General features: G+C 46.3%; 1 protein-coding gene across 1 annotated transcript in view; it reads right to left on the bottom strand.

Annotated features, from left to right (window-relative positions):
• Positions 1–3833: 3833 nt before the first annotated feature.
• CCDC3 (coiled-coil domain containing 3) overlaps positions 3834–24223 on the bottom strand; it is a gene marked incomplete at its 5' end in the record, with an annotated part of 42244 nt that continues 21854 nt past the window's right edge. The window contains one exon of the mRNA XM_082498765.1: positions 3834–5069. Coding sequence (XP_082354891.1) covers positions 4794–5069 — 276 coding nt within the window. The 3' untranslated portion in view covers positions 3834–4793. The remainder of the gene's footprint in view (positions 5070–24223) is intronic.

Below are 24223 nucleotides of genomic sequence, written 5' to 3' on the forward strand. Positions count from 1 at the left end.
AGCCCTCCCAGCACAGCGCCACGTACACTGGGACGTGCTGTCCCGCTCGCTGTGTTTGTTTTAGGGGATTAAGAACATGCCTAAACTCAAGCGCACGTTGGAAACGATGTTTCACACGCAAAGCAGTCTGGTTTGGAGGGAAATAGCAATGTTTCTGTGATTAAATGAAAATAATTGGGGTTAACTGGGGAGGAAAATGAAATTTCCTTGCAATTACTTGGATTTATTATAAGAAAGAATGACATACCTTGTCAGTTTTATCTGCTCTCCACAGTTTTCCCTTTATGTTTTTTCTCCTACTTTTAGGAACGAATTTGGGCTCCTTTGCCTCGTTAATGAGAGATTACCTAGCTTGGTGAGAAGTTTTGTGTATTCGAAACAGGCTTTACTGATGCCGCTCTGTAACACTGACGTGCTCTTTTGTTCCAAAAACCCCTTCTGCTAAAATCCAAACAGAATAACATGGCTATTTCCCTAAATTATTGTTCAAACATATGGAAGTTGTTCTCTTCTCAATGGTTCTGATGTTAAGAAGAAAAGAAAGCTGCTCACATTGTCTGTTCTCCATAAATTCTCCTTTACTACATGGTCCTCACATGTAGGGTTGTCAAATCAGGACAATGCTTGGGATTTAAGAGAAAATAATACGTCTTATTTGATGCACTTTGCTCTATAAACATTCACTTTCCAAAAAACCCAACCCCAGAATTCTTCCTATTGTAAAGTCTAAGGGCAGAAGGTGCTTTCTGGGTACAAATCAGCATCCAAAGTATCCACTTCAGCTCTGGTGAGACACACAAACCTTGCAAAAGTTTAACCAGTGACAGAAATGGCACAACGGAGACATATGGTGGTGGTGGTGAAAAGAGGAAAACCCCTAGATTTCAACTCTCCTCTTGCTCTCTGTCCTTCTCCTCTCACACTTCATCTCTTCTCCAGCCCAAGGTCCTGGAAAATATAATTGCTCGTCATATGAAGCTATTCTAGATTTTGGATTTTCCTTCTTGCCTCTCACCATACATTTCCTATTAGATGCTTTTTTTGTGACGGGGAATAACTGCACGCTGCATCCCAGAAGCAGGCATACCTCGTGCTTAGCAATGTAATCATGGTCTCTAGCCCTTTCCTAACCATTTCTACCACTTCACCTACATTTTTTGATTGCAGCTAAGTGTTGAGCCAATGTTTTCATAGAACGATATGGTGTAACCTCTCTATCTTCATGATACTAGATTGATTAAATTGACTAATTGTCTACTGACTGTATATAATAATATTAGTTGGCTGATGCCAGCTTAGAGCATCTTATTTCATTTCATATGACTGTTTTTCTTTCTCCCCATGAGCATCTATTTATGTTACCTACATTGCATTGCATTTATTTTTGCCACCAGTCAGCCACTCAACATCACTCAGCCAATTCTACTCTCTGGTACTGTTCATACCCATTTGCTCTCTGTCCTTGCAATTTGTTACTATTCATTTTGCTCTTTCACTTCTTGTCGGCCTCTGATTCCTTCAGGAAAAACTGATTCGGCCATAAGAGCATCCCTAAATTCCTCCACGGTGAACACAGATGCCAAAAAGCCCCTCCTTGCCTCCAGTTCTGGCTTCATCTGCTCTGGGAACCTCTAGCACTGGCCCCGCAGATGTTCTGGCAGCCTTCAAGCTCGTGTTTGCAAAAGCAAATGTTATTAATTTGTAAAGCATCTCCAAACTTCCCATGGGGGGCTGCCGCATTTGGTGTTGTTTCTAACCAATTGCTTTCCTCTTTTGAACATTTCTGCTTTCTTTTCTGTCTTTCTTTTTTTCTCCCCCTCTCTCCCCCTCCCCCCAGGATGTTTTGGGGGATTCTATACCATCTCTTGCCAACCCATGTAGCTATGCCAACCTCCTCTGCACTTCTGCACCCCAGTACCTCCCGCACAGCGCTGCAAGAGGAACATATTCAATCATGCCTTTCACATTAATTGAAAAATGACATGAAAATTTGCCCTTTTTGTGGGTTTCCAGGTTAGTTGGTCCCTGGGTCTAAAAATTAACGTCTGTGTCAGGCCCTGCGTGATGCATACCAACCAGAATGGATGTAAACCGTTTCACACTCGTATTTCCTGCCCATACAGCGTCCCCGGTCGCTCTCTGGATACTGTCGCCAGCAGGGACAGGTAAGCAATGCTGACACATTTATAGCATTTTCATTCGGGCTTGGCATCCCCTGCTACTTGTTGAGAGGGTTAACTTGTGATCTGATCTGACTGCTAGTCCTTATCTCTGGAAACGGTGCAAAGCCAAGCAGGAATGAAAGGAAAAAACCCACAAGAAAACAACCTTTTTTGGTTTTGTACCCGGAGAGGACATTTTGGGTTGCATTTGGATACTGCCTTTGGGGGGGTTGTTTTTGTTTTCTTTGCAAAGTAACAAAATTCTCACAAAACTGACAAGGAGAACAAAATGTTTTACTTTTTTTTTTAAGCTAGAGAAAGGGGGAAATAGGAAGAAAATTCCAATCTTTTCATCAAGAGACAAAACCTTCAGCCAAAAGAAAAAGATTTTCGACACTGTGTTTGGAAAATTTGTAAGAATAGCAAAGGTGTAGCTATATTAACTATACTTTCTCAGCTTTATACAAATATTTATAAAACATATAAAACATGAATGAATACCAGAGGGAATATTTTTATTACCAAAAAATTAGAACACAAGCTTTTAATACCTATACCAGGAAAAAGAGTTCATTTATTTAAACAGCAGTTTAGAAACCAGAAACAAACAAACAAAAAATTAGTTACTTTCCTATGGATTTAAATTTTGGAGTTCAAATCTCTTGATGGCTTCTAGGGAAGCCTTAGGTCTGTAGTAATTCTCAGGCAACAGCATTGCTGACTACAGCACAAAACAACTTAAATTGTGCTGATTCGGTAGGCAAAGCCTTTGAAAGGAGTGGAGCTTGTGGAGGAGTCAGAATCTTAAGAAATGCCAATATTATTTCAAGAGGGGGGGAGAAAGAAAAAAAAAGAAAAGCTTTATTTCCAAAAGGAGCAAAACTGGAAGGTAATTAAACTCAGCAGCATCCTAGAAGCCAACAGAAGGCTTAACTTCTGAGTTCAGCTTGAACTGAAGCTCATGGTTGAAAGCTGATATGGGCTTTTCCTAGCGCAGGGATAGTTAAAGCATGGTCCAGCAGGGCTGTAGCCTGGATCTACTCTAATCTCAAGTGCTGAGACACAGCACGGAGACCATGCAGTGCTCTGTTAAAGTGTGGAGAGTTAGGAGCAGAGCGGTGGTTTGCACGCTGGTAATTCTGAGGGCCTGACCTCTATCTTAAAGATCATCTGGATCAGTCCACCTTGTACAAATTGGGTTTAGATTTTAGATTGTCAGTGTTGTCCAGGGCTGGGCAAGGGCCGGCAGCCCCTGGCGAAAACCATGAAGCGTATCGGCACTCAGGACTCATTCTTGGAATAAGAAAAACTATTTTGAGAAGGGAAGAAAACCACAGAACCTCTTCTTCTACCTTTCTCTCCTTATGGTGCCCCGTTATGAAGGAAGGGTGGTCGAGTACCAAGACCCAAGACATGCTCTGGTACATTAACACGGCTGAAAATATTATCAGCCACGGATGCCTTAACCTATGCTGCTTGAGCAGAAGTCAGTTTAAAAAGTCTAATAAAGGACATGATGGGCTTTTTTTTTTTTCAATGAGATAACCGAGCAACAGGATTTACTTCATATTTTAAGAAATTAGACTATATCAAATGTGTAATAAAAATATTTTCTATAGGATTTTAAAATATATACATATATAAACTACCTTAATCTTTAATGCCCTGTTGATATTGATGTGGTCTCTACAGTATCTAAGTGTAACTAAGTGAGGCTGCCCAGCAACCTCCATTATACCTCAAACAGTGATTACAAAACTTGAAGCCTTGTCCACACTGTAAATTAAACCTGCTTGAAAACAGGATCTGAAATTGTCTGCTGGGCCTCATCCTGCACCCACTAATAGTCAGGCAAAGTCCACTCCTGTCCGCAGGAGCTGGATTAGGTCCTAGACACAGTCCCCAAAAGACCCTGTTGGCTGGGCAATGATAAAGGCACCCAAAGGAGGTACTGAGACCCTTAAGGCACTTCCTGGTAAAATAAAACACGTTAGCTACTTTATTTATAATATGTAGGGATATTTAGAAACACTCTTAAGACAATTTGGGGCACATCTATACTTCATTTTGAAGAGGGGCCCAAACTGACTGTGCCCCGGACATAGCCTTTGCTCAGACACTGGATGTAGACTTTAGTCAAGCTTAAGGGAGGCTGAGAGCTTGGAGGTGATGGTGGAGCAGAGCATTCATGCCTGCATCCTTCCTACAGCATCCATCTCCATATATCCCCCTGGCCTTGCTTGCCCATGTGGAGGAGGTAAGTTGGCACCAGATCTTTCCAAGAAGATGTCCTGGGTCAAGTGCCTGCAATGGCCCATGGGGCTGAACTGGCACTTTCATCAAGGGCAACCTAAAACTGGTGAGGGAGGTGGAGGGGGCTGAGGGCCGAGAAGCACAGGTTACAGTCTGTCCCTAGTCCACCGAGGACAGCAAGGACATGGCTCTGGGCTGTGCCTCCAACACCCAGCCAAATACAGTTTGCTGTTTAATCTAGCGCTGTGTCTAACGCAAGTTCAGACTCATTTTCCATGCAAGGTTTGAAGCACAGTGTAGACAAGGTGTGGGGGCCAGATCCTGATCTAATGCAGGCAAAATTCACCATTATCATTGGCCTGAGCACTTACCCTTGCATTATACTTTAAGGTAGGTAGCATGGGAGTTCTCCTGCTTCAAAGAGTTAATATAGGGGATTTGACCACCTGCAGAGGAAAGTTTCTCGCTGAGCTTTCGGTTCATCTGCTCCATGTGCCTGGTGTTTTTCCTGGCTTGCCGGAGAGATCTCTTGACTTTCTTCACCCGATCTCGCAGCTGCTTGTTGCGCTTCTCCAGCGTCGCCACCTTCTGCTGCAGCTTCTTCACTCTGTCCTCCTCCTCAAACAGGGCTTTCTGGACGGAGGAGCACATGAGCTGAGGGGACAGCAGAAGCGAAATAGCAACAGGTGAGCCTGACACAAAAACTTATTAAAGCAAGGGTTAATTCAGGTGTTCCTTGGAACAGCTCACAGCTCTTCAAAAGTAGAATGCTTTTTTTTTGGAAGTTCTAGTCTTTTTTTATACCTTCTGTATTCAGGTAAGACCCAAAATCATAGATCTTAACGATACTAGTGAATCACAATTACTTTTATGAACTGTTTTGACAGACCTGTCCAGTCCACTGAGGCTACATTGAATTTATGGAGGAAGGCTGCCTTATTTCTGGAATGAAACTGGAGTTCAGGCCACGGGGTGTCACTTTTGGAAAACTCTAGATTTGATTCAGTTAGCAGCCCTTCAGAAACTCCAGATTTTGATGTGAGCCTGCCCTTTGCTCTTTATGTCAACATGTGAAATAAGGACAGCACCTGCAAAACACAGAACTGGTTGGGTTTGCCTTTTCAAGAACAGAGTTGTCTTAAATATCTCATATATGGGCTTCTTTCAGATGAAACCCTAAAAGGTAAAATCTCAGCAGTCTCTAGCAGCATTCAAGATCCCATGACTTCAATCGAAGTGATTTGGTGGGGGCTCATTGGCTGAAAACCAGCCCTCCCATTCTACCCACTACCAACTTATTGCAATATTACCCCCAGTAGGGACATCAAGCTCTTAATGTCCACTCATGCCTGTGGCTCTTAGATAGGGGAAAAAAAAAAAAAAAACAAAAAAACCAAAGAGCCACTCAAGGCATCACAAGAAAAGCAGCTCACGGGGCATTTTCAAAACCGCTGGGTTGGATGATGGTCCAAACGCAAAACATCTGTTGGACAATTACTCTTCCTCTACTACCTCATCCTAGGATGACCCAGAGGTTTATCTCAGCTATATGTGATGGCCATGTTTACGGTCTCCTGTTTCTGACTTGCCTCCTGTTTGTAGGTGCAACAATAGGAATGGGATGAGAAAACCAGCTACAAAGGCTGCTGACTAGTTTTGATGCAAAGGAGTTGTGTTCCTGACACACAGTGTCACCTGGGACAGGATTCAGCTGCCTTCTCTTAAGCAGATAAAAGTGAGACTCAGCTCTGGGCTCCTCTCTTTTGGTTTCCCCTGTAACGTCTGCAGGGAGAGACACCCTTCACGAGAGTGATCTCCACCTCCTAGGGAGGCTCTCAACACAACTCTCTTATTTCACTGACTGCAAAGGCACTGAGTTCCATGTTTTCTACCTGGGCAACATTTTGCCAGCAGAAAAAGAGGAGATGCCTGGGGCTCAAGGACAACCCCACCATAAAGTTTCTAATCTAAAGGAGCCACCATTGAAATCTCGTTCTGCCTTGGGAGATGTGCCTCCTTCCTTTTTTTCCTACAAAAAACATTTTTCCGTGCAAGTAGGACTTCCAGCTGATCACTGCAGTGGTGCACTGTGAAGAAAGGCAATGTCTTCTGCTGGGCTTATCTTCTATATACATCTAGGGTTGGTTTTTTTTATGTGTCAGGCACTCGTGGAGCCTGGATGGGCTTTCTCTGGCAGAACATTTGGAACAGACAGGGAATCTAAATAAACAAGTAAATCCTCACTGTGATGATGAAGGATTACATGTTTCTTTCCATCTTACTTTGTAGTATTTTCAACAACTGGAAGTAGGGGAGGGAGCCCGCTTTGATGAATAACATTTCATTTGCTTTGGAAACCCCCAGCAGCCGAAAACCACGGCCAGTCAACACAAACACAGCAACCGCTTCCAGTCACCATAAGCTCTGGTTTCTCGCACAAAAGCACTGCAGGGTTTTGCTAAAAGGCAAATGCTTGCCCCGACCGTCTTCTCACTAGGGTCCTCTTATAAATGCATGCTAGGGAGAGTGGGAGCGCACAGATGAGGGCCAGAAATTGCACTGAAGAGGAGGGAATTTGGGTTTGATCACAGCTCGTTCCAAGCGCTATTTGAAAGCAGCCAGCACCTCTTGACTTTTGTGTTTGCCAAACCCTTGCAAAACTTCAAGCAGAACGCTTCTTGAATTTAAATCCCTGCAAAGGAGAGCACTGAGTTAGGAAAAGGCGCTTTTTGGGAAGACGGGAGATGGAAACTCCACTTCATGAGGGATTTCTTGCATTTTCCATTGATGCAGCGATAGGCGTTGGCGTATGACAGAGTCCGATGCAGAGGAACAAACAATTCATGCAGCTGAAGTGTGAAGCTGTGTGAACCCAGCTGTGTCTCATCTGTCTGGGCTGGCTGGTGGTGGAATGGCACTGCCTGACGGCAGACATCAGGGATGGCAGTAGCCTCACCCCAGAGGCCCTCCCAAATCTTTTAAGGTTGGTCCTCTGTCAGCAGAGGTGGTCCAGCTCCACAGAGCCACTCAGAAACTTCCCAAACACCACCAAAAAGCTCGCCAGATCATTTGCTTATGCTATTCCTCTTCCAGGTCCTCACTCTCCAGTCTGAAACCCACAGTTTAGTGCTTAAATTACCTGGAGATTTCCAGAGAGATCACTGGAACAACACAGTTATAAAAAACTGAGGTACTGTCAGACACACAGCTTTGCTTACCAACAGGGCACGCGATAGGAAGAGCCCAGCTTGATCGTTGGATGCCTGCCTGTAATTGCAGGACTCCCAGCCGAAAAATAACCTCTTTGCTCCTTCTGCGTGGGGAAAAATAACAAGGTGGAGTCCTCACATTCTCACCAGCTGGTTACAAACAGCATTTTTCGCCGAGCTCTGCAGTGAGGATGATGTTTAAACGCGAGTGCTGTCCTACCCTGGCTGTTACTGCTCGGGCTGCAGCTCACATGGGTGCAACCAAGTTATTTTTAAACCGGTGCTGAGTACTGCATAACTGCAGCAGCCTGGAGCTCAGCACAGCCTGTATAACTAACCCAGCTGCTGAACAAATGGGTGAGAAGTTAACCAGCCCTCCGTTCATATTCTACTTGAATACTTCTTGTATACAGCCAGATGAGATATCGCCACATTGCGCAGTTGTTCCTGCGGAGCCTATCTACGGACAGGAATTTCACACCCCATTTTGTCTGGTCTCCTGCACCCATAAATGTGCAGACATTGCACTTGATGACCATCAAGATCAGAACTTAGTCCAAAGGCATTGCGAAAAGCTATGGAGAACTGTAGTTTGTTTCTGGGAATGGCCTGTGCTCCCATCCCCCACCACAGCTTGCCATGTCGGGTACACAAGAGAAGGTGGTGGGTTACACACTGTTTAAGGGATAATGAAATCTCCATCCAGCAAAGTGAGTCACTGAGGACCTGGTTCCACTCGGTGCCACTGAAGGAAAGGACAGGAAAGGATAGACAGTTGACAGCTCCTATTCCCACAAGATATCAACAGCAGGCAGTTAAGCAACAGCTCCAAAATGCCACACTTAGCATGGCATACATGCCCACGGACCTCAGAAATGGAGAGAAGGACCAGGAAATGGCTCCCCAGAAAAACTTATGGATTACTTTTCTATCTTTCCTTCAAAAGTTACATTCTCTAGTGACTCACAGTTCAGAAACGTTTGTTCTGGAGATCTCTGTCTGCATGTCTAACTTGTTCCACAGTTTTGTTAGCAAGGCATCCTCAGCAGTGGTTAAACTCCAGTCCAGTGCAGTACCAGGAGATGCAACAAGAAAGGTAGCACAACAAGAACCACACAAGTGCTTAGGATTTATCCCAGACAGCTGTGAAACTACAAATTCAATATATTTGAGTATTTGTCTGAAACATCCTGTCACAAATATACCCAGTTTTAAGTTTCACCACATCTAGATGATTTACAAAATATGCCCATCTCCCAAACAAATCAGCACTGTAACAAATCAAACTGATTTTCTGACCGTCACATTGCTGGCATGCGAGTCCTTTACCAAACACCCTGCATTGACGTATATATACATTTGTCTGATTGACAGACAAACACATCTGCCTTCTATAAGCTTCATTAGAATGGGACAGTGGTTAGAAAATGCCCCATGGATAAAAGTACCATGGTAGCATGTCATCCACGGCATCTGTGCCATCCACCACAAATTGTCCATAAATGGCTGAAGTTAGCGTTACAGAGCTCAAGCCACTCGAAACCCAGCAGAGGCGCCCAAGTCTTGCTCTTCATTTACTAAAGGGAGAAAAGTTGAGTTCTAGGTAGCTCCTCATGCATGCTCCCCATGGGCAGCACAGCTAAAAACCACTGGAGCGCCACCACTGAAAAGTCTTTCATTTCAGGTCTCCTAAAACCATCTTTGACATCAGACTGTTTTTGGCCCCTTTAGATATAGGGTGTCATCGGGCAAGATGATTGTTGGAATGTCTTTAAATGTGTGACAGTAAGACACAGTAAGACAGTAAGTGATCTCTGCATGGACATGGTGTGTTTTTAAAAGAACTGGGCAGGGGTCACTTTAGTTTCTTATCCTCATATCTTCCTCCTGACCTGCACAGCTAACTGGAGCGGTGTCTAGATGGGATGCTCCCTCAGCATCCCAGACCCAGCATCTCCCCACCACAACCTCTTGGGAGTGTCCGGTGGAAGAAACAAGAGCGTCTTTCTCGGGAAATGCATCCCAAGCACTGCGGGTTGGGAAACACAGTTCCTGCTCTGCTGCCGAGCCTCCTCCACACTGCATCCCAGAGACCTCACCGCATCCCCACACCGCTCTCCTCTTGCCCTTCCCCGCTATAAATCTGCTCTGTAGAAAAGATAAACACTGTCTGCATTTGCTGCACGTTGCCTTGCTGCTCTGTGCTTTACTGCTGTGCAAATTATATAAAACATCTTAAACTGAAACGTTAAGCAGCACAAAGTGTGTACCTCCAGCTCTATCTGTCTCAGCGCAGCAATAATTTGTGAACTCTCTCTCAAGGGGCTCAGGAGCCAAACATAGCTCTTTATTTTTCTTTACCTCCATCGGGATTTATTTCCCCAACCCTTTCTGTGCTCTTAGCAAGAGGAAGGGCTCTGTGCCCTGGGGAAGCTGATAAGGACACGATGCAGCTCACGCAGACGGTCTTCACCTCTCCCGGCCAGGGAGGTCCCCTTTGAGCCCTGCCTTGCCATGGCCACATTTCAGAGCCCAAGCACCACTTTCTCCTTTTGTTCAGCCCCTTTGGGCAGGCTGCGTGGGAGCGAGTGTGTTGGATGGAAAGACGGACGGTGCGGCAAAGAATAGCAGGAGGGGTCTGGCAGCAGAGGGTATTGGGTTTGGGATGGAGTGACTTAACCTCCAGTTACTGGGCTTTTCAGCCAAGAGTAACACTGCTGCTGAAGTGCGGAAAAGCCCCTGTCAGCACTGTTAAACCATCATGTTGGGTGAAGTGGCGGGGACACGGCAGTGCTGGGTTAAACCACCTCTACTTGCTACAAGACCGCACCTTTCAGAGGTACCGAATCGGGGTGTCTAGGGCAGATCCAGCAACACTGGCATTAATGGAGACAAGTGGGATTTCACCCCAGGACTTCATATGAATGACCAAGATACGTAAGACCTGGATAGAGAAAGAAATGATTGTGGGTGTTCTTTTCTTACTTATCGTACGGAATGCTGGGTCAGCATTTGCTGTGGGAGGTGTAAGGCTTGTGGTGCAGTCTCCATTCAAAATATTAGAGATGGGGACTTCATTGGGGTATGAAGCACTGCCTGCAGGGAGCCTCTGCCAGGCTACACCCACCCCGAGGTGTCTTGGCACTGTGAATGGTGCCTTTCTTCCCATTTCACTGCTTGCTGAAAGCAGATTTTCACTTTAAACTCCTAAGACAAAACCAGTCAAGTCGTCTCACCTTTCCCAACCACTATCGGAGGGGAATGGGCACATCCAAGGGGAGACTTCTTGCCTACCTTGGACACCTACCTCAGGTGCATCACTTCTGGGGACACCTCTCCATTGCCTGGATAACTAGCTCAGACTGAGATGGATCCCACCCCAGGTTCCACGAAATGGCAGCTGGCATCGCTGACCACCTGCGGCAACTGCAAGGGAAGCATACTGATAGTTTTTTTGGAGTGTGGAGAACCTTGCCCTGGGAACGGACCCAAATCCATGTCCACAGGCAATCAGGAGTCTTTAAAAAACAGCCCTGTCTGTTCCGATCTCCACCAAACCACTGCTTGGTGGAAAACTACCTGAAGAACTGTTGGAGGGCCTGCCAGGGGCAGCTCTGGGACAGTGTCTTGACAGGTCTCTTGGGTCATATTTGGCCCTGGTGTCCCCCTGAGCAGCTGAGAAGGGCCCACGTACCTGGAAAATGTGAAGAATGTTTACAAGCTGATACCAGGTGATAGTCACACTCAGTCCCCTCTGCCAAGATTGGGGGTGGAGGTGGAAATATGTCTCCACGGTACTTGGATTGGCCACTGCTAGTACCCAGGAAGGGATCAACACTTTATTCCCTATAGCTGCGAAGGAAAAAAGGCCATGGTTTAATGAGACTAGAAAACATACTAATCAAGAAGACAGGAAAGGGAAAAAAAAAGGTATAGGGTATGAGCCAGGCTGCCTACCACAGGCACCTTGCTTGTGCCAAGTGAGCAGATAAGTCAGTCCTGACAGTAAATCCCTAAATTCCTTGCCCAGGCAGTGGGAGACAGAAGGTCTCCAGGAAGAGAAAAATAAATCAAGAGGGCAGGACCTCACTCTGGGGCATCTCCAAGTCCCTTTCCTCTCCTCGCTGACCACGCAGGCAGCGAGGGAGGCACACCAAGATCCAGCCAGCTGCTTTTCCCCGTCACTCCAAGGCGGAGGGGCTCCGTTCTCGCCTTGTTTCCTTTGAAAACGTTCCTCCGAGCGATTCGCCCAAGATGCCACAGGAATGCGGTGGTGGATCTGGGAGGGGAGAGGCAGTGAAGTCTCGTGTCTAAGTGGTTTAGCAGGAGCGGCCGTCCTCCTCCTCGCCTGGCTGCAGCCGCCGAGCGTTGGGCTTGGTGTTCAGCCCCACCAACCCCATACCTTGTGCTTTCCGCATTTCCAAGAGCTTCCCAGCCTTTGGCACCGCTCCCGGCTCCAGGTTGGGCAATGCACACCCACTGAGATGGTGAGGGCTGGGGGAAGCGGAGGGTCTTACAGCCATCCCAGGGTTTAGCCCCCCAGGGACGGGTGGTGCCACCCTGCCAGCCTCTTTGCTGAGACCCACGTCACCCCTCTCTGACGCCCTCCACCAAAAATACTCAGGGTGGCCAGTGAAATAACGAACCGTGGGGCGGCGCACACCTCCATAGTGTAGAAAAGCAGAGACAGCAGCCAGGACACAACTCGGCTATTAGAGGGGATGTACAGAGCTCATTGCGAGGGCAGGTGGCTCCTAGACTTTGCAGCACAGCGATTCACAAGATATAAATTGCAAATACAAATCAAGGCAACGCAGCGTCTGCTCTGGTTCTTTCCAGGTACCATACATGGGTGGCAGATATTCCTGATACACCTCTGTCCTGTTCCTGAAGAGTACACAGTGCAGGCATGGATTAAGCTGCTTGCCTATAGGTAAATGACACTGAATGGTAACGCGCACTACCCAGCTCAACTATGCTGAGCTTAAAGGAAAAAGTTTTGAATCAGGAAAAACATAATCTTTTCTCTGTTGCTAGAAGCTATTTAGGTGCTGAGAACAAATGTAGTTTTAAGTCTGCCTTACAAGACAGGCTGCTTCATAGTTTTCTGCATTTTGCTCCGCCTGAATGCTGAAGTTACTGAGTTACTGCTTTTCTTTTTCTTTTTTTTTCATTTCTGTCTCAGAGCTAGGGTTGTAGTTTCAGCTGGGCTTCAAAAGCCTCTGTAAGAGGCTTTTTTTTCTATAACTTGTACAGAAACTTTCCATTTCCACAGCCACCAAACTTTCCAAAACTTGCTATCCACTTTAATTTCCAACTCAGCTTTTTCCCACCTAGTATTACCATTATCACAATAAAACTAATTAGGTCTGATATGCCTAAAACTACTTTGCCAATATACCTTACCTCAAAGTGTATTGTTCTCCGACCGAAAGTTGCTGTGTGACCGCGTCTCCATCTAAACTTGTTTTACTTGGCTTGTATTTCAATAGGATTAGGTCACCATTCCCCCCACACATACACACAGCAAATTAATTAAATACCGAGGAAGGGATAAAGCCAGCAAGACCCAGAAACAGAGTGTATTGTGTCCTTCCCTCTCGCTGATGGGGATGCAGGGAAATGAGAAACTGCTGATCAGAGCAGCACAGCATCTTACGCTTTGCTGCTATTTATTGAAATGTTGGTGTTGATTTTTGAATGAGCTGACTTCTGCCTTGTGCTACAACACCTCCTAGAAACTTCATTTCTTTTAATCGTCCCGTTAAATAGACGGCATGCACCTTATAGCAGGGTAGCAGTGAAGGAAGTACAATATATTCAAATACGACATCCCCAGATGCAGCTCAAGCCAAGAACCGGCATCAGCTGCTGAGGAAATGTATACATCTTCACCAATATTAACTTGCATGAGAACAGTATTAGTTTAAACCAGGGCTATACCTGGTTTGGAGTGTTTACTTTAAGTATGTTTTACTTCAGACTGATGTATTACAACTCTGGGGGTCCTAACAGAGGTGACTGATGCTCTGGTGAGGCAGGTGCTGTATGGATCTCTGCAAGCTGAGGGTTAGATTAAATATAGCTGTTAGGGGGACAAAATAACGGGTGGGAGATGTGGGCTGTGGGAGGATGAGGGGGACATGGAAACAGTGAAACAAGGTTGATTAAGGGCTTAATGAATTCAAAACCTCCTGTGGGTAAGGCAATGCCGTACGCCCGTGTATCCCCCCCCCGGCAGGTTCAGAGCGCAAATGCTCAGAGCCCACATCCTCTGTAGCTGAGAAGAGAAGGGAATGACCGGGATCAGTAAACATATAATAAAATATATTTTATGTATAATATGAAAAAACCTTCACTTCTCTGTCACCTCTAAGTCAAAATGGGGAAAGAGAGAAGCAGAGCAAATGCCAACAGGCTGCGGATGGGTATTTGCAAACGGCCACAGTGTGACTGCAATGCATTAAATGCTGCCTCACAAGAAAGCACAGAAACAGGGACATTTACGGTAAGTGGTGTCCATGTCTCCTCCTCAGCAAATATATCATACCTAGGGGAAGTTTCATCCACAGGAGGAGAACCCGGGCTGAGAAAGGCAAATGTTTAAAGTTAACGCAACGTCTATAAAAGTCATGTTCCCCTATAAATCCCTCTACTCTGGACATCTTGGCTTCGGACTTCACATAAGCTGCTGCAGCTGAGCTGCCTTTACAAACAGATAGGATTTCCTTGGCCGCAAGGCTTAACTGGAAGCCCCGAGCGTGCGCTGCTGCTGTGCAAAGCTGTTGGATTTCCAAGAGGAAAGGCAGGTGCCCCGGGGCAACCCGTCGTCCTCCGCTGCCGCTGGGAAGTGGAGGTGACCGCATCGCTCCTGAGCATCTATAGGAACTGTCGGAGCTGTTTTACCTCATTTGCCAAGTCCTTTTGGGTGCAAGAAGGCGAGGGGAGTGAAAAGGGCATACTCAGACTAGTGTTTATCTGTGCTCGGTGGGTCCCTTGGGGTAGTCTTTGCACCACCCTGCTTAATGTATCTGACCTAGATGCTGGGTAGGAAACATGGGTTTTCTGGGCTCTTTCCACAGTCAATGGAGACACAGAAATTCCTCTGGAGGATGAGTCAGAGAAACTATTTTAGAGCAGGGAAGCAGGCACTAAAACAGAGCCGAGTAGTATGGAAACAACTCTGACACTGTGCTTACGCACACAGCCGGAGACGCCCCTGCCACGGCAGGAACAGGACAAGAGGCTCTGATGAAGCCTTTCCCTGCAAGCAATAAGGGATCTGTGAAACCTTGAGGGAAATGACGGCAGCGGCACTGGAATCGGACTGGATGAAGCACAGGGGCTTGATGAAGGGCATCTTGATGGACAGGGAACTGCTGGAGCGAGTCCAGCGAAGGGCAACTAAGATGATTAAGGGCTTGGAGCATCTGCCTTATGAGGAAAGGCTGAGAGAGCTGGGACTCTTTAGGCTGGAGAAGAGAAGGCTGAGGGGAGACCTTACTAATGCTTACAAGTGTTTAAAGGGTGGGTTGAAGGAGGATGGAGCCAGGCTCTTTTCAATGGTTCCCAGTGACAGGACGAGGGGCAATGGGCACAAGTTAGAACACAGGAAGTTCCGTTCAAATACACAGAAAAACTTCTTTACGGTGAGGGTGACAGAGCACTGGCACAGGCTGCCCAGGGAGGCTGTGGAGTCTCCTTCTCTGGAGATGTTCAAGACCCGCCTGGATGCAGTCCTGAGTAATGTGCTCTAGGCAATCCTGCTTTGGCAGGGGAGATGGACTAGATGATCTCTAGAGGTCCCTTCCAACTCTGAAAATTCTGTGATTCTGTGATTCTGTGATTCTGTGATCTGCATCTGCTCCCGCGCTGCTCTGCAAGCCCAGAGCAAAGGGGAGACCTCAGCAAGAAGCTGTTTGCTCTGCCCCACGCAAGCAGCCTCGGGAGAGGTGACGGAGCCAGCGGTGGCGAACAGGCACAGGCACAGCAGAGGACCAGGCTCAGCCCTCCTCCACGCGCGGAAGTGCCACAGGTTGCCGCAGCGGTGAAGTGGAAAAGCTTTGGTGAGGTCGAAGGCGCAAAGACAAAGGGATGGAAAAACAAACATCTGCGATCCGCAGGCGCTCGCCGGCTAACGTCAGCACGCCGAGCAAGGAACCGAGGAGGCGAAATGCCTGAGAGACTAATCAGCAGCTCTGAATAACAAGCTCCAAGCACTAACATCTGGCTGACGGGAGCTCACTGCTGCTCACAGATATTGCCGTCCCACCGGGCAGCTCAGAGCAGCCTGTCCACAACTCCGGCCACTGCGTGGGCTATAAATCCTGCAAAGGCTCTGGACCACCCTGGATGCGATAAATGGGCAACAGGCTACTCTGAGCACGGCAGGGTTTGGCAAGTAACCAATCTTCAAGGTGCAGAGACTTGGTATTTAGGGGACCACCTTCCTGCTTGCCTGTGCTCAAATGGCCCTCAGCATTCGGGGCATTAACGCCTGTTTCCATAGCAGTCAAAAGCTGCTGTTCCACTCTAGTATAACCCCTCAGATAGGGACCTGTTCCTGAGCCAGCATTTCAACGCTCAGTAGAAATTTGGAGTCGGAGGAATATAAGGTCATATTCGAAATTGAAAGCCAATCATATTTAATGGCCCGACTCTCTCCCGGCTGCTTTGCTGTCCTGTAGATACGCACACAGGCACAACTTACTGCCTTATACAGGGAAAAGCTTTTCACACAGGACTGGTCACAATACCCGTGGAAAATAAGGTCTTAAGGTAAGCATGAGACAGGTGTCCCCATACACGCAAGCCTGGAGCCCTCTTTCCAGCCTGATTTCAGAAGGAGGATTGCAGCCACAGCTACACCGGACAAAATGCCCGCAGGGCTGACAGATGCCCTGAGGTGAACTCTTCCCCGTAAGCATCAAAATTATAGAGCGCTCACTCCACTGCTGGTTAATGTTACAATGGTGCCCCTCGACTGTTTAATCCTAAGTTAATAATTGTGTTGGAGCGAGGTTTTTACATAGCAAGTGCCACACCACTGCACAGCGAGCACACGGCAATACCTCTGAGCTACAGTTCAATCATGCACTGCTTTGGGGTTTGGCTCTTTTGTGAACAACTGCCCTGTGGTCTGCAAAATCCTGTAAAATCCTGCTGTCACGTGCACTTACCTGTAAGATCTGCTTCTGTTCCTGGCCAAATACTTAGGGACAGGTAGCAAATGTATCCCTGTAAGTCTGAGTTACCGGTTGTGTACGCGTGTGCCTATGAGGGCTTTAGACTTGATTATGAAATTCATGTTCTCTATCAGTCCAAAATTCTTCTGTGGATATTCATTTTGCTTTTCTCGCATTTCTCTGACACAGAAGTTATCTATACTTTCACCGGCTCTGTATTGCATCACTTTAGCAACAGCAAGAGCCAGGATCTGGACAGCCCCGAAGAGCAGATGATCTGAATTGCCCCCCCCCCCCCCGCCACCCCTCCTGCAGTAGCAATCGCAGTATCCACACCAGGCACCATCCACACAGCCCCACAAGAATTGCCTAACATCATAGCAATAAAATAAAAAGAAAGACAACAAAAGCCCCAAACCTACCGTGAGGAAGCCAGGACCTGGGTTCCAGTCTTGTCCCTTGACTAGGACACTTTGCTTGTCTTCTGGCAACGGTAATTTTGGAAGAGCAAAATCGCAATTATTTTAAGCTGCGTTATCTGAGCAGCTTGTTCTCATTAAGCAACACGTGCACTTCACACCTAATCAAAGAGGGCAGATAAAATGAATATCCTAATCAGAGGGAAGGAACTGGAAGCGTCCACTACAGAGAGGGCAATAATCAGTTAGGGGAAAAGCAGTGCAGCGAGAACTAGTTTCTCTGCGGTTCAATTCCAAAAATGGGGATTATGGGACATCTGTGATTTACAGAGTTTTCTGAGCTGTTATAACCCAAACCAGAAAAGTCTACATTCAAAGTCTGGATAGTGTGAGGACAAGAGCAATGCAGGGGCCAGGACTCGGGGTCAGATGCTTCACTTACACACAGAATGGTCTCAGTAGTGCTTCTCTGTGCAAATTCAGAGTACGAGCCCAGAAACCACATTTTTTCCATGAATGGTACTGCTAGGCATTGCCTACCACTGCAGCCTTGTCTCCGGTGGTCACAGAATCACGGAATCACAGAATAGTCAGGGTTGGAAGGGACCTCTGGAGATCTTCTAGTCCAACCCCCCTGCCCGAGCAGGGTCACCTACAGCAGTTGCACAGGACGGCATCCAGGTGGGTTTGGAATGTCTCCAGAGTGGGAGACTCCACCACCTCTCTGGGCAGCCTGTGCCAGTGCTCTGCCACTCTCAAGGTAAAGAAGTTCCTCCCCATGTTAAGATGGAACTTCCTATGTTCAAGTTTCTGCCCATTACCTCTTGTCCTATCAAGTGATCTGGAAACCCATTTTCCAGTAAGGATTCTAGACAAGTTGCCTGGCACTGGAGCTCATGACTGGTTGATCCTTCAATAATTACCGGTTTAGTCAATAAAAGTTTGTAATATAAAAGTTGCATCTCTGTGTGTCACAGATCAAGGCATTTAAATCCACGTTATCTGAGAAGGGGAAAATCCTGGCTATGTGAACGCTTGGCTTAGATACGTGTGCAATGTCCATGGGATTTGGGTGTGTGCTGCGTCACATTCACGACAGATAAGAGGAATTTTCAAAGCTGGAAGAATCACAGATTCCACTCAAAATCATTGGACACCTTTGGAAATCTCCCCACGTGTCTAAACGATTTACAAAGAGTTTAAGTTTTCTCTGAAGAGAAGGGTAACGGTTAAATGTGCTGCGATCCTGAACCCTTACTCGCTCAGATACTGAAGACAGGAGAATACGCCGTAGGTGATGTACTCAAGGCTTCAATCTCAGAAGTTTATAACACTGAGAAAAGAGAGATCTCTGTGGCATTAAATAATTATTATTTTCTCTATATTTTAAAGCTTATTTGCAAGCCCTCTTTGCCTGCAGGACAAGGACAGACCTGCTCCTCTTAATGAAAGCGGTGTAGCATTGCACAAGTGCCTGGTAGGTTGAAAAGGACTAAGAAACAATGGACTCTCATTTCACCATCTGCAAAAAACACCTTCTTTTGGGAACTGAAGGGTGTCTGCCAGCTAAAACCTGGGCCATTTATTAGTTGGTTAAACACGGTCATGTCATTATCTGCTATCAAGATGGGACGACTGATTGCTGACTTGGCAATGGGCATTGGAGAGGGCATCGGCATATTCATACTTCTGCTTAGCTCCAGATATACCCAGTGGAGGACACAGATGGGTATGTGTTATAGCCCCAAGACCAAAGGTTTCAAGCATGACTGAAGGGACAACTTCCAGCAACCACCTTCAAGAACAAAACCAGCTGTTCTTTAGGCACCATTCACCAACAGGGACAAAATGGGTGAAAAAATTTGGGCAACAACATGCTAGTGGTGACATCTCTTATTCTTCTGGACCTGAGGGTCAATAAACCAGCAGAAAAGCCAGCAGAAGATTACACAAGGGGTTTTTACAGGAAGAGAAGGAAACATTTATTCTCACTCTTCAGCAAGGACAAGAAATGAATGGGAGTTTGAGTGAGTGTGGAATAGCACAACAAGAACAGGGCACAAAGCCTCTGGTGGAACTGGTAGAGACACTTTCCTGCAGGTATTTAAGGCCTTTCTCCATCAACCACATGTGATTTAGGGTTACTACACGTAAATGGCAACACAGGCCCAGCTGGAAAGACTGGGTAACTAATTTGTTTAATCTGATTCCCACCCAGACAGATCTCTCAGGTCTGCCTTGAGCTGTTTAATCCTGTTAATAAGTACATCGCTGTACTGGAATACAGCACCTACAACTTCTCAGAGCAGCCGGTGTTACTGAAAGTCCATCAAACTGGTGATCTACACTGCTCCCTCAGGATATTTGTGAGGTATTTCAAGTGAAGAAGCAAAAAAAAAAAAAAACAAACAAAATAGAAAATGCAAAATTGCATCATTTCAAGTGTTTTTCCTTCCATACAATCCCCACCCTAGAGATCCTGCCACTTACTAACATTTCTGTATTTAATCCCTTCCTAAAATAACCTTTTTCCATTGAGAAATTTGCAAGTGTTTGGGAGGGGGAGGAGTTGTTTGCTGTTTTGATGGAAGGAGAGAAACTAAATTATTTCCTGGCTGAGATTTATGTGTCAAGTTTTAGCTTGCAGCCAGATTTTTTTAGCCAAGTTATAAAATCTGAAGACAATTCCAACTCTCCTCCACAGTGATTTTTATGAAGTAATTCCTGATATGTGCCGAAATAAAAGGAGACCCCGCACCATGGAGGTTTTCAATGGGAATGAGGAGACCCATCCCTGCACAGAAGGAAAGGGCAGGAGCATATGTCACTCTAGGCAGAGCCGCCAGACTGCAGAAACTCAGCTCCAGCTTACTGAAAACTGGTGAACATGTTGATGAACCTGTGTCTCTTAAATGCTTTGGATGCAAACTGAGAGCAAGGCAGAGGTTGCACTTGACCGTGGACAAAATGAAGCATTTTCTTGAGGCATGAGGCTTTTGGGGAACTTAAGAGCAAATGCCTTGACATGATACCTTAAAGATGCTCCTGATCTGCTGAGACTATTCAGTTCAATGCTGGTCAGCTGGACAGTGTTATGGTCACGTCTTCCAGCAAAAGGACACAGAAATCCCTCACTAAGCCATGGGCAATGTTGTGCTCCTCCATCTCTTCTGTCACATTCGTCATGTCAGACCAATGCAGCACGGATGGCCTGACCTGTGCCTGGGGCAGTAAAGCAGCTGGAGCATCTGCCTGTGGACCAACTTGAAGGGAAGAGAAAAGAGGCAGCAGAGATGAGTAACCACATGTACCAAAAAACCATGGTGAGATTCAGGTGCTTGAAAGCCAAGGTTGCAGGTGAGACTCACTGTGAAAAGTCCGGGGCTGCTGGTTACACCCACAATAGCAAGAGGAACATATCTGCACTCTGAAGTCCTAGATGTGTTTGGGAGGAGCAAATATATGGGGAAAGAGGATCAGGTGTATGAAGGACCAGCCATGGATCCCTTGTGCTCCCACTAGGAGTGGTGGGTGCCTGGAGCAGCCTGGCTGTGTTTCCCCCAGGAGGAATCTGCTCGGTGTGCACCAAAACCTCCCTGTGAACCAAACCAACATTTGCTAAGCCAAACTACATCTACTTATCAAGCTCGTTCCCTGTCGTGAAGCAGATTGCAGTGCTTTGACATTTCTTGACAAAGCTAGGACAGCTGCTCTTCCCGCAGGTGTTTTCCCTGAGCTCTGTGGCTTGGGAAAACTTCAGAAAACAGTAGCCCTCACAACCATCGCACAGCCTGCAATGCAACCGGTTTCACACTTGCCTCCAATCCTTCCTGATGGGCCAGCTCCAGCCCCTCGAGGTCTCGGCACTGGGCTGGCAGGGGCCCCTCGCAGCTCGGCTGTGGACAGGAGGTGGTGATGAATGAGCAATGAGGCTCTGGGATTGTGTAATCCAATTGTAACTCAGAAATAGCAGCTGGCGGCTCCCCAAAGAGCCATCTACCACTGGAGCTCGCTACATTTCTCTCCCTGAAGTTTCACTTGAAAGCTTGAGCAAAGAGGAGGGCTGGCTCGGCTCTAAAATAACCCGCCTGTTTCCCTCTACTTGACACACTGCAAATCCTTACTGGTGCTGACATCCACGCTCTCCCAAACTCCCACATTTTTTAAGAACAGTTGAACCAACAAGTGCCGGGACAACGCAGAGCCCGTGAAGCCACCTTGGCTGTGTTTTCATGCCTTCTGGAAAGATCCTAATGCAAGACAGACGTTCATGGTATGTTTGCACTTTTAACTAAGCGCTGTCTACACTTAAGCTTGGCTGTAATCAGCTGTCCCCAAAATACCACACATGAAACGCAGGCGAAGAGACAGGGAAAGTGGTTCCAGAGTTACATGTGAAGGAAGGCAGACATCTAGAAGTAAGAAGAAGCGAGTAGATATGAGGATCCCCATTTTGCCTCCCGGCTCTACTAATGACTGTCCACACCTTAAATCCAGAAAAAAAAAAATGTTTTGATATTCCCGTTGTGAAGTAAGTGCATCAGACACAACTAGAACATGATTTTCAGGTACACCATGAGGCTAGAGCTGGACTGACTTCAGTAAAAGCCACGTATGTTCAGATCTACTCAAAAGTGCCAAGAAATGGAGTTTGCCCTGACCTTTTGCTTTGTGTGAGGGGATGGGGAGTGACATACCAGAGGAGGTGCTCTGCTATAGAGACAACGAGCCTAAGACTTGCTTACATGACCAGGTAGCAATTTGGATAAGGTGACAGAAAGGAGATCAAAAGTAATGTGACAGCAGCTAAAGAAACCGCCAGTCGTCCAACAGCCACGTCAGCTGACGTGTGCCTTTTCAAGTCAGTGGTATCATTGCTGGGTAGGTGTAAACTCATGTCTTAAGTCACTAATTTGAATACTTAAATTTAGTGAAGACTATTGAAAATGCATGCCACGTCCTTGTGTATATCTTTGATTGCTGAGGGAGTATTTCCCACGCATCTCAAAGCTTAATTATTCAAAGGCCTTTTCAGACAATTAGCATAAAACTGATGCATACTTAACAATAATCAAGAAACAAGAAAATTATAGGGATAAACACATAAACACCAGTTGATTCAATTACTGGGCTGAACCCCAAAGTTCAGGCTCCTCCTTGGGTTTGCAGACAGCCTTTTGCCTCTTTGTTTGGCCAACCCCAAACCCAAGTCTACTCCAGACAGTGGTGAAAGAAGATCTCACAAAGCAACATTCCACCTCTACCACTTATTAAAGTAGACCAATATCCTAAACTAACAAAGCCACTTTTATTCAGAAAAATCTGGAAGTGGCTTCAGATTTCAAACTCATTTATTACTTTATTTTTGTACGTATGACTAATAGCTCGTGAGGTCTCCGCAAAATCATATACAGGGGAAAAGGAAAAGGGAGGGATCCTGTAATAAAGTCTACATTGCCTGAAAAGACAGTTAAGTATCTTCCAGTATCAACTCCCCTCCATGTTAAATCGCAAGGGGTTATATGCAGCTATACCTAATCAGTTCTGAGCTGAGTTTTGAATCTCGGAAGGTGACACAGTGGATGCAGATGTGGGTTGCCCGGACTTTAAAAATCCTGGTTAAGAAATAATGCTGTTACAGTAATGGCCATGACAAAGCATGTCTGTAGGAACCGCAGATGGCACTCCTCAGTCTTCATCATGCGTGTGCATTAGGCATTAAACCACTATGGGCACCACAGCACACAAGTAACTCACACACAGCATCTGCAAGGCTTGCAGAAGTTCAGAGGAAGAGGACACAGCTCTGCTCAGCTCTGACAAAATACAATCTATTCACTGTTACAGATTTTCCATATCTTCAAGGACAACGTGGTGTTATGGGGCACTCTCGCTTTTGTAGTCAGTAGAGTCAAAAGCTCCCTGAAGGCTACCTCAAAAATCCCTCTCCCTATTTCCAGCAGTACACACACACACAAAAAAAAAAAACGTAGCGGCTGTGAGCAGATGTTATTCCAGCCTCCCTTTCAACAGCTGACGGACACCTCCGAGCGCGGAGCTGCGCCCACAGGACCAGCGTGATGCATCGCCGCGTTCCTGTCCGGTGGCAGGTCAGCAGCGTGCTGCAGACCTCAATCTCCTTCCTGCTTCTTTTTTTAAACTTCACGGTGTCAGCTGAGTTGAACCAGCTTTCTGGACGCTTTCCCATTTCCTTAATACTTCAGCAAACAGCGTAAGAGTGCGAAAGGGCTCAGCACACATTTTTAAAGGAACCCAGGCCTGACAAGCACTACTTGGCTATCACGGCTGTGATGGAGATGTATCGGCCCCTGCTTTCCCCCTGTTTTTAAAGCTGCTCTATAGCGTGTTTTATTGTGTTTGATGAGGAACTTTAAGAGGCTTCTGTTCTGAAGTTATTTTAGAAGACAGCATCCATACAGCAACGCTTTTTCTCACCCCGGCTCTTCAGCTATAGTTGAGTTTGGTAAAATGGTGCCTTGGACAGCTTCTGACCTTGCTTTCAGGGCTGCTTCTTGTTCACTCCTGCGGTTGGGGTTTCTTTGTGATCATGGCTGTACAAGGTTTCCCATGGCCCACAGGGAGACGAATGACTAAGGACAGGCTTCGGGGGAAGGACACTGAATTCTCTGTTACCTGGTGTATAGCCTCAAACCCCAAGTTTTCTGTTAGCCAAACTACCAAATAACACGCTGAAAGCTCAGATCCAGTATAGGGCAACAAGGGCAACAAAAATCAGTTCTGTCTAAACCAGATTAGATCAGACTTCCTGTATAAAATTGTTGCGAGTCATCCCTTATGCTCACCAAATGACCTCACCAGGTGCATATCTTTCCGAGAAAAAAGATCCAACCACTTTTTCGGTGATGGAGAGTCCATCATGACCCCTGGCAAACTAAAGATTAATGATCTACTTCAGTTTAAAAAAACACCGTATTTAAGTTGGATTATATGGATGTATATCACTACCAATTTCC

The sequence above is a fragment of the Vanellus vanellus genome, assembly GCF_965231255.1.
Source record: "Vanellus vanellus genome assembly, chromosome: 1".
Lineage (NCBI taxonomy): Eukaryota > Metazoa > Chordata > Aves > Charadriiformes > Charadriidae > Vanellus > Vanellus vanellus.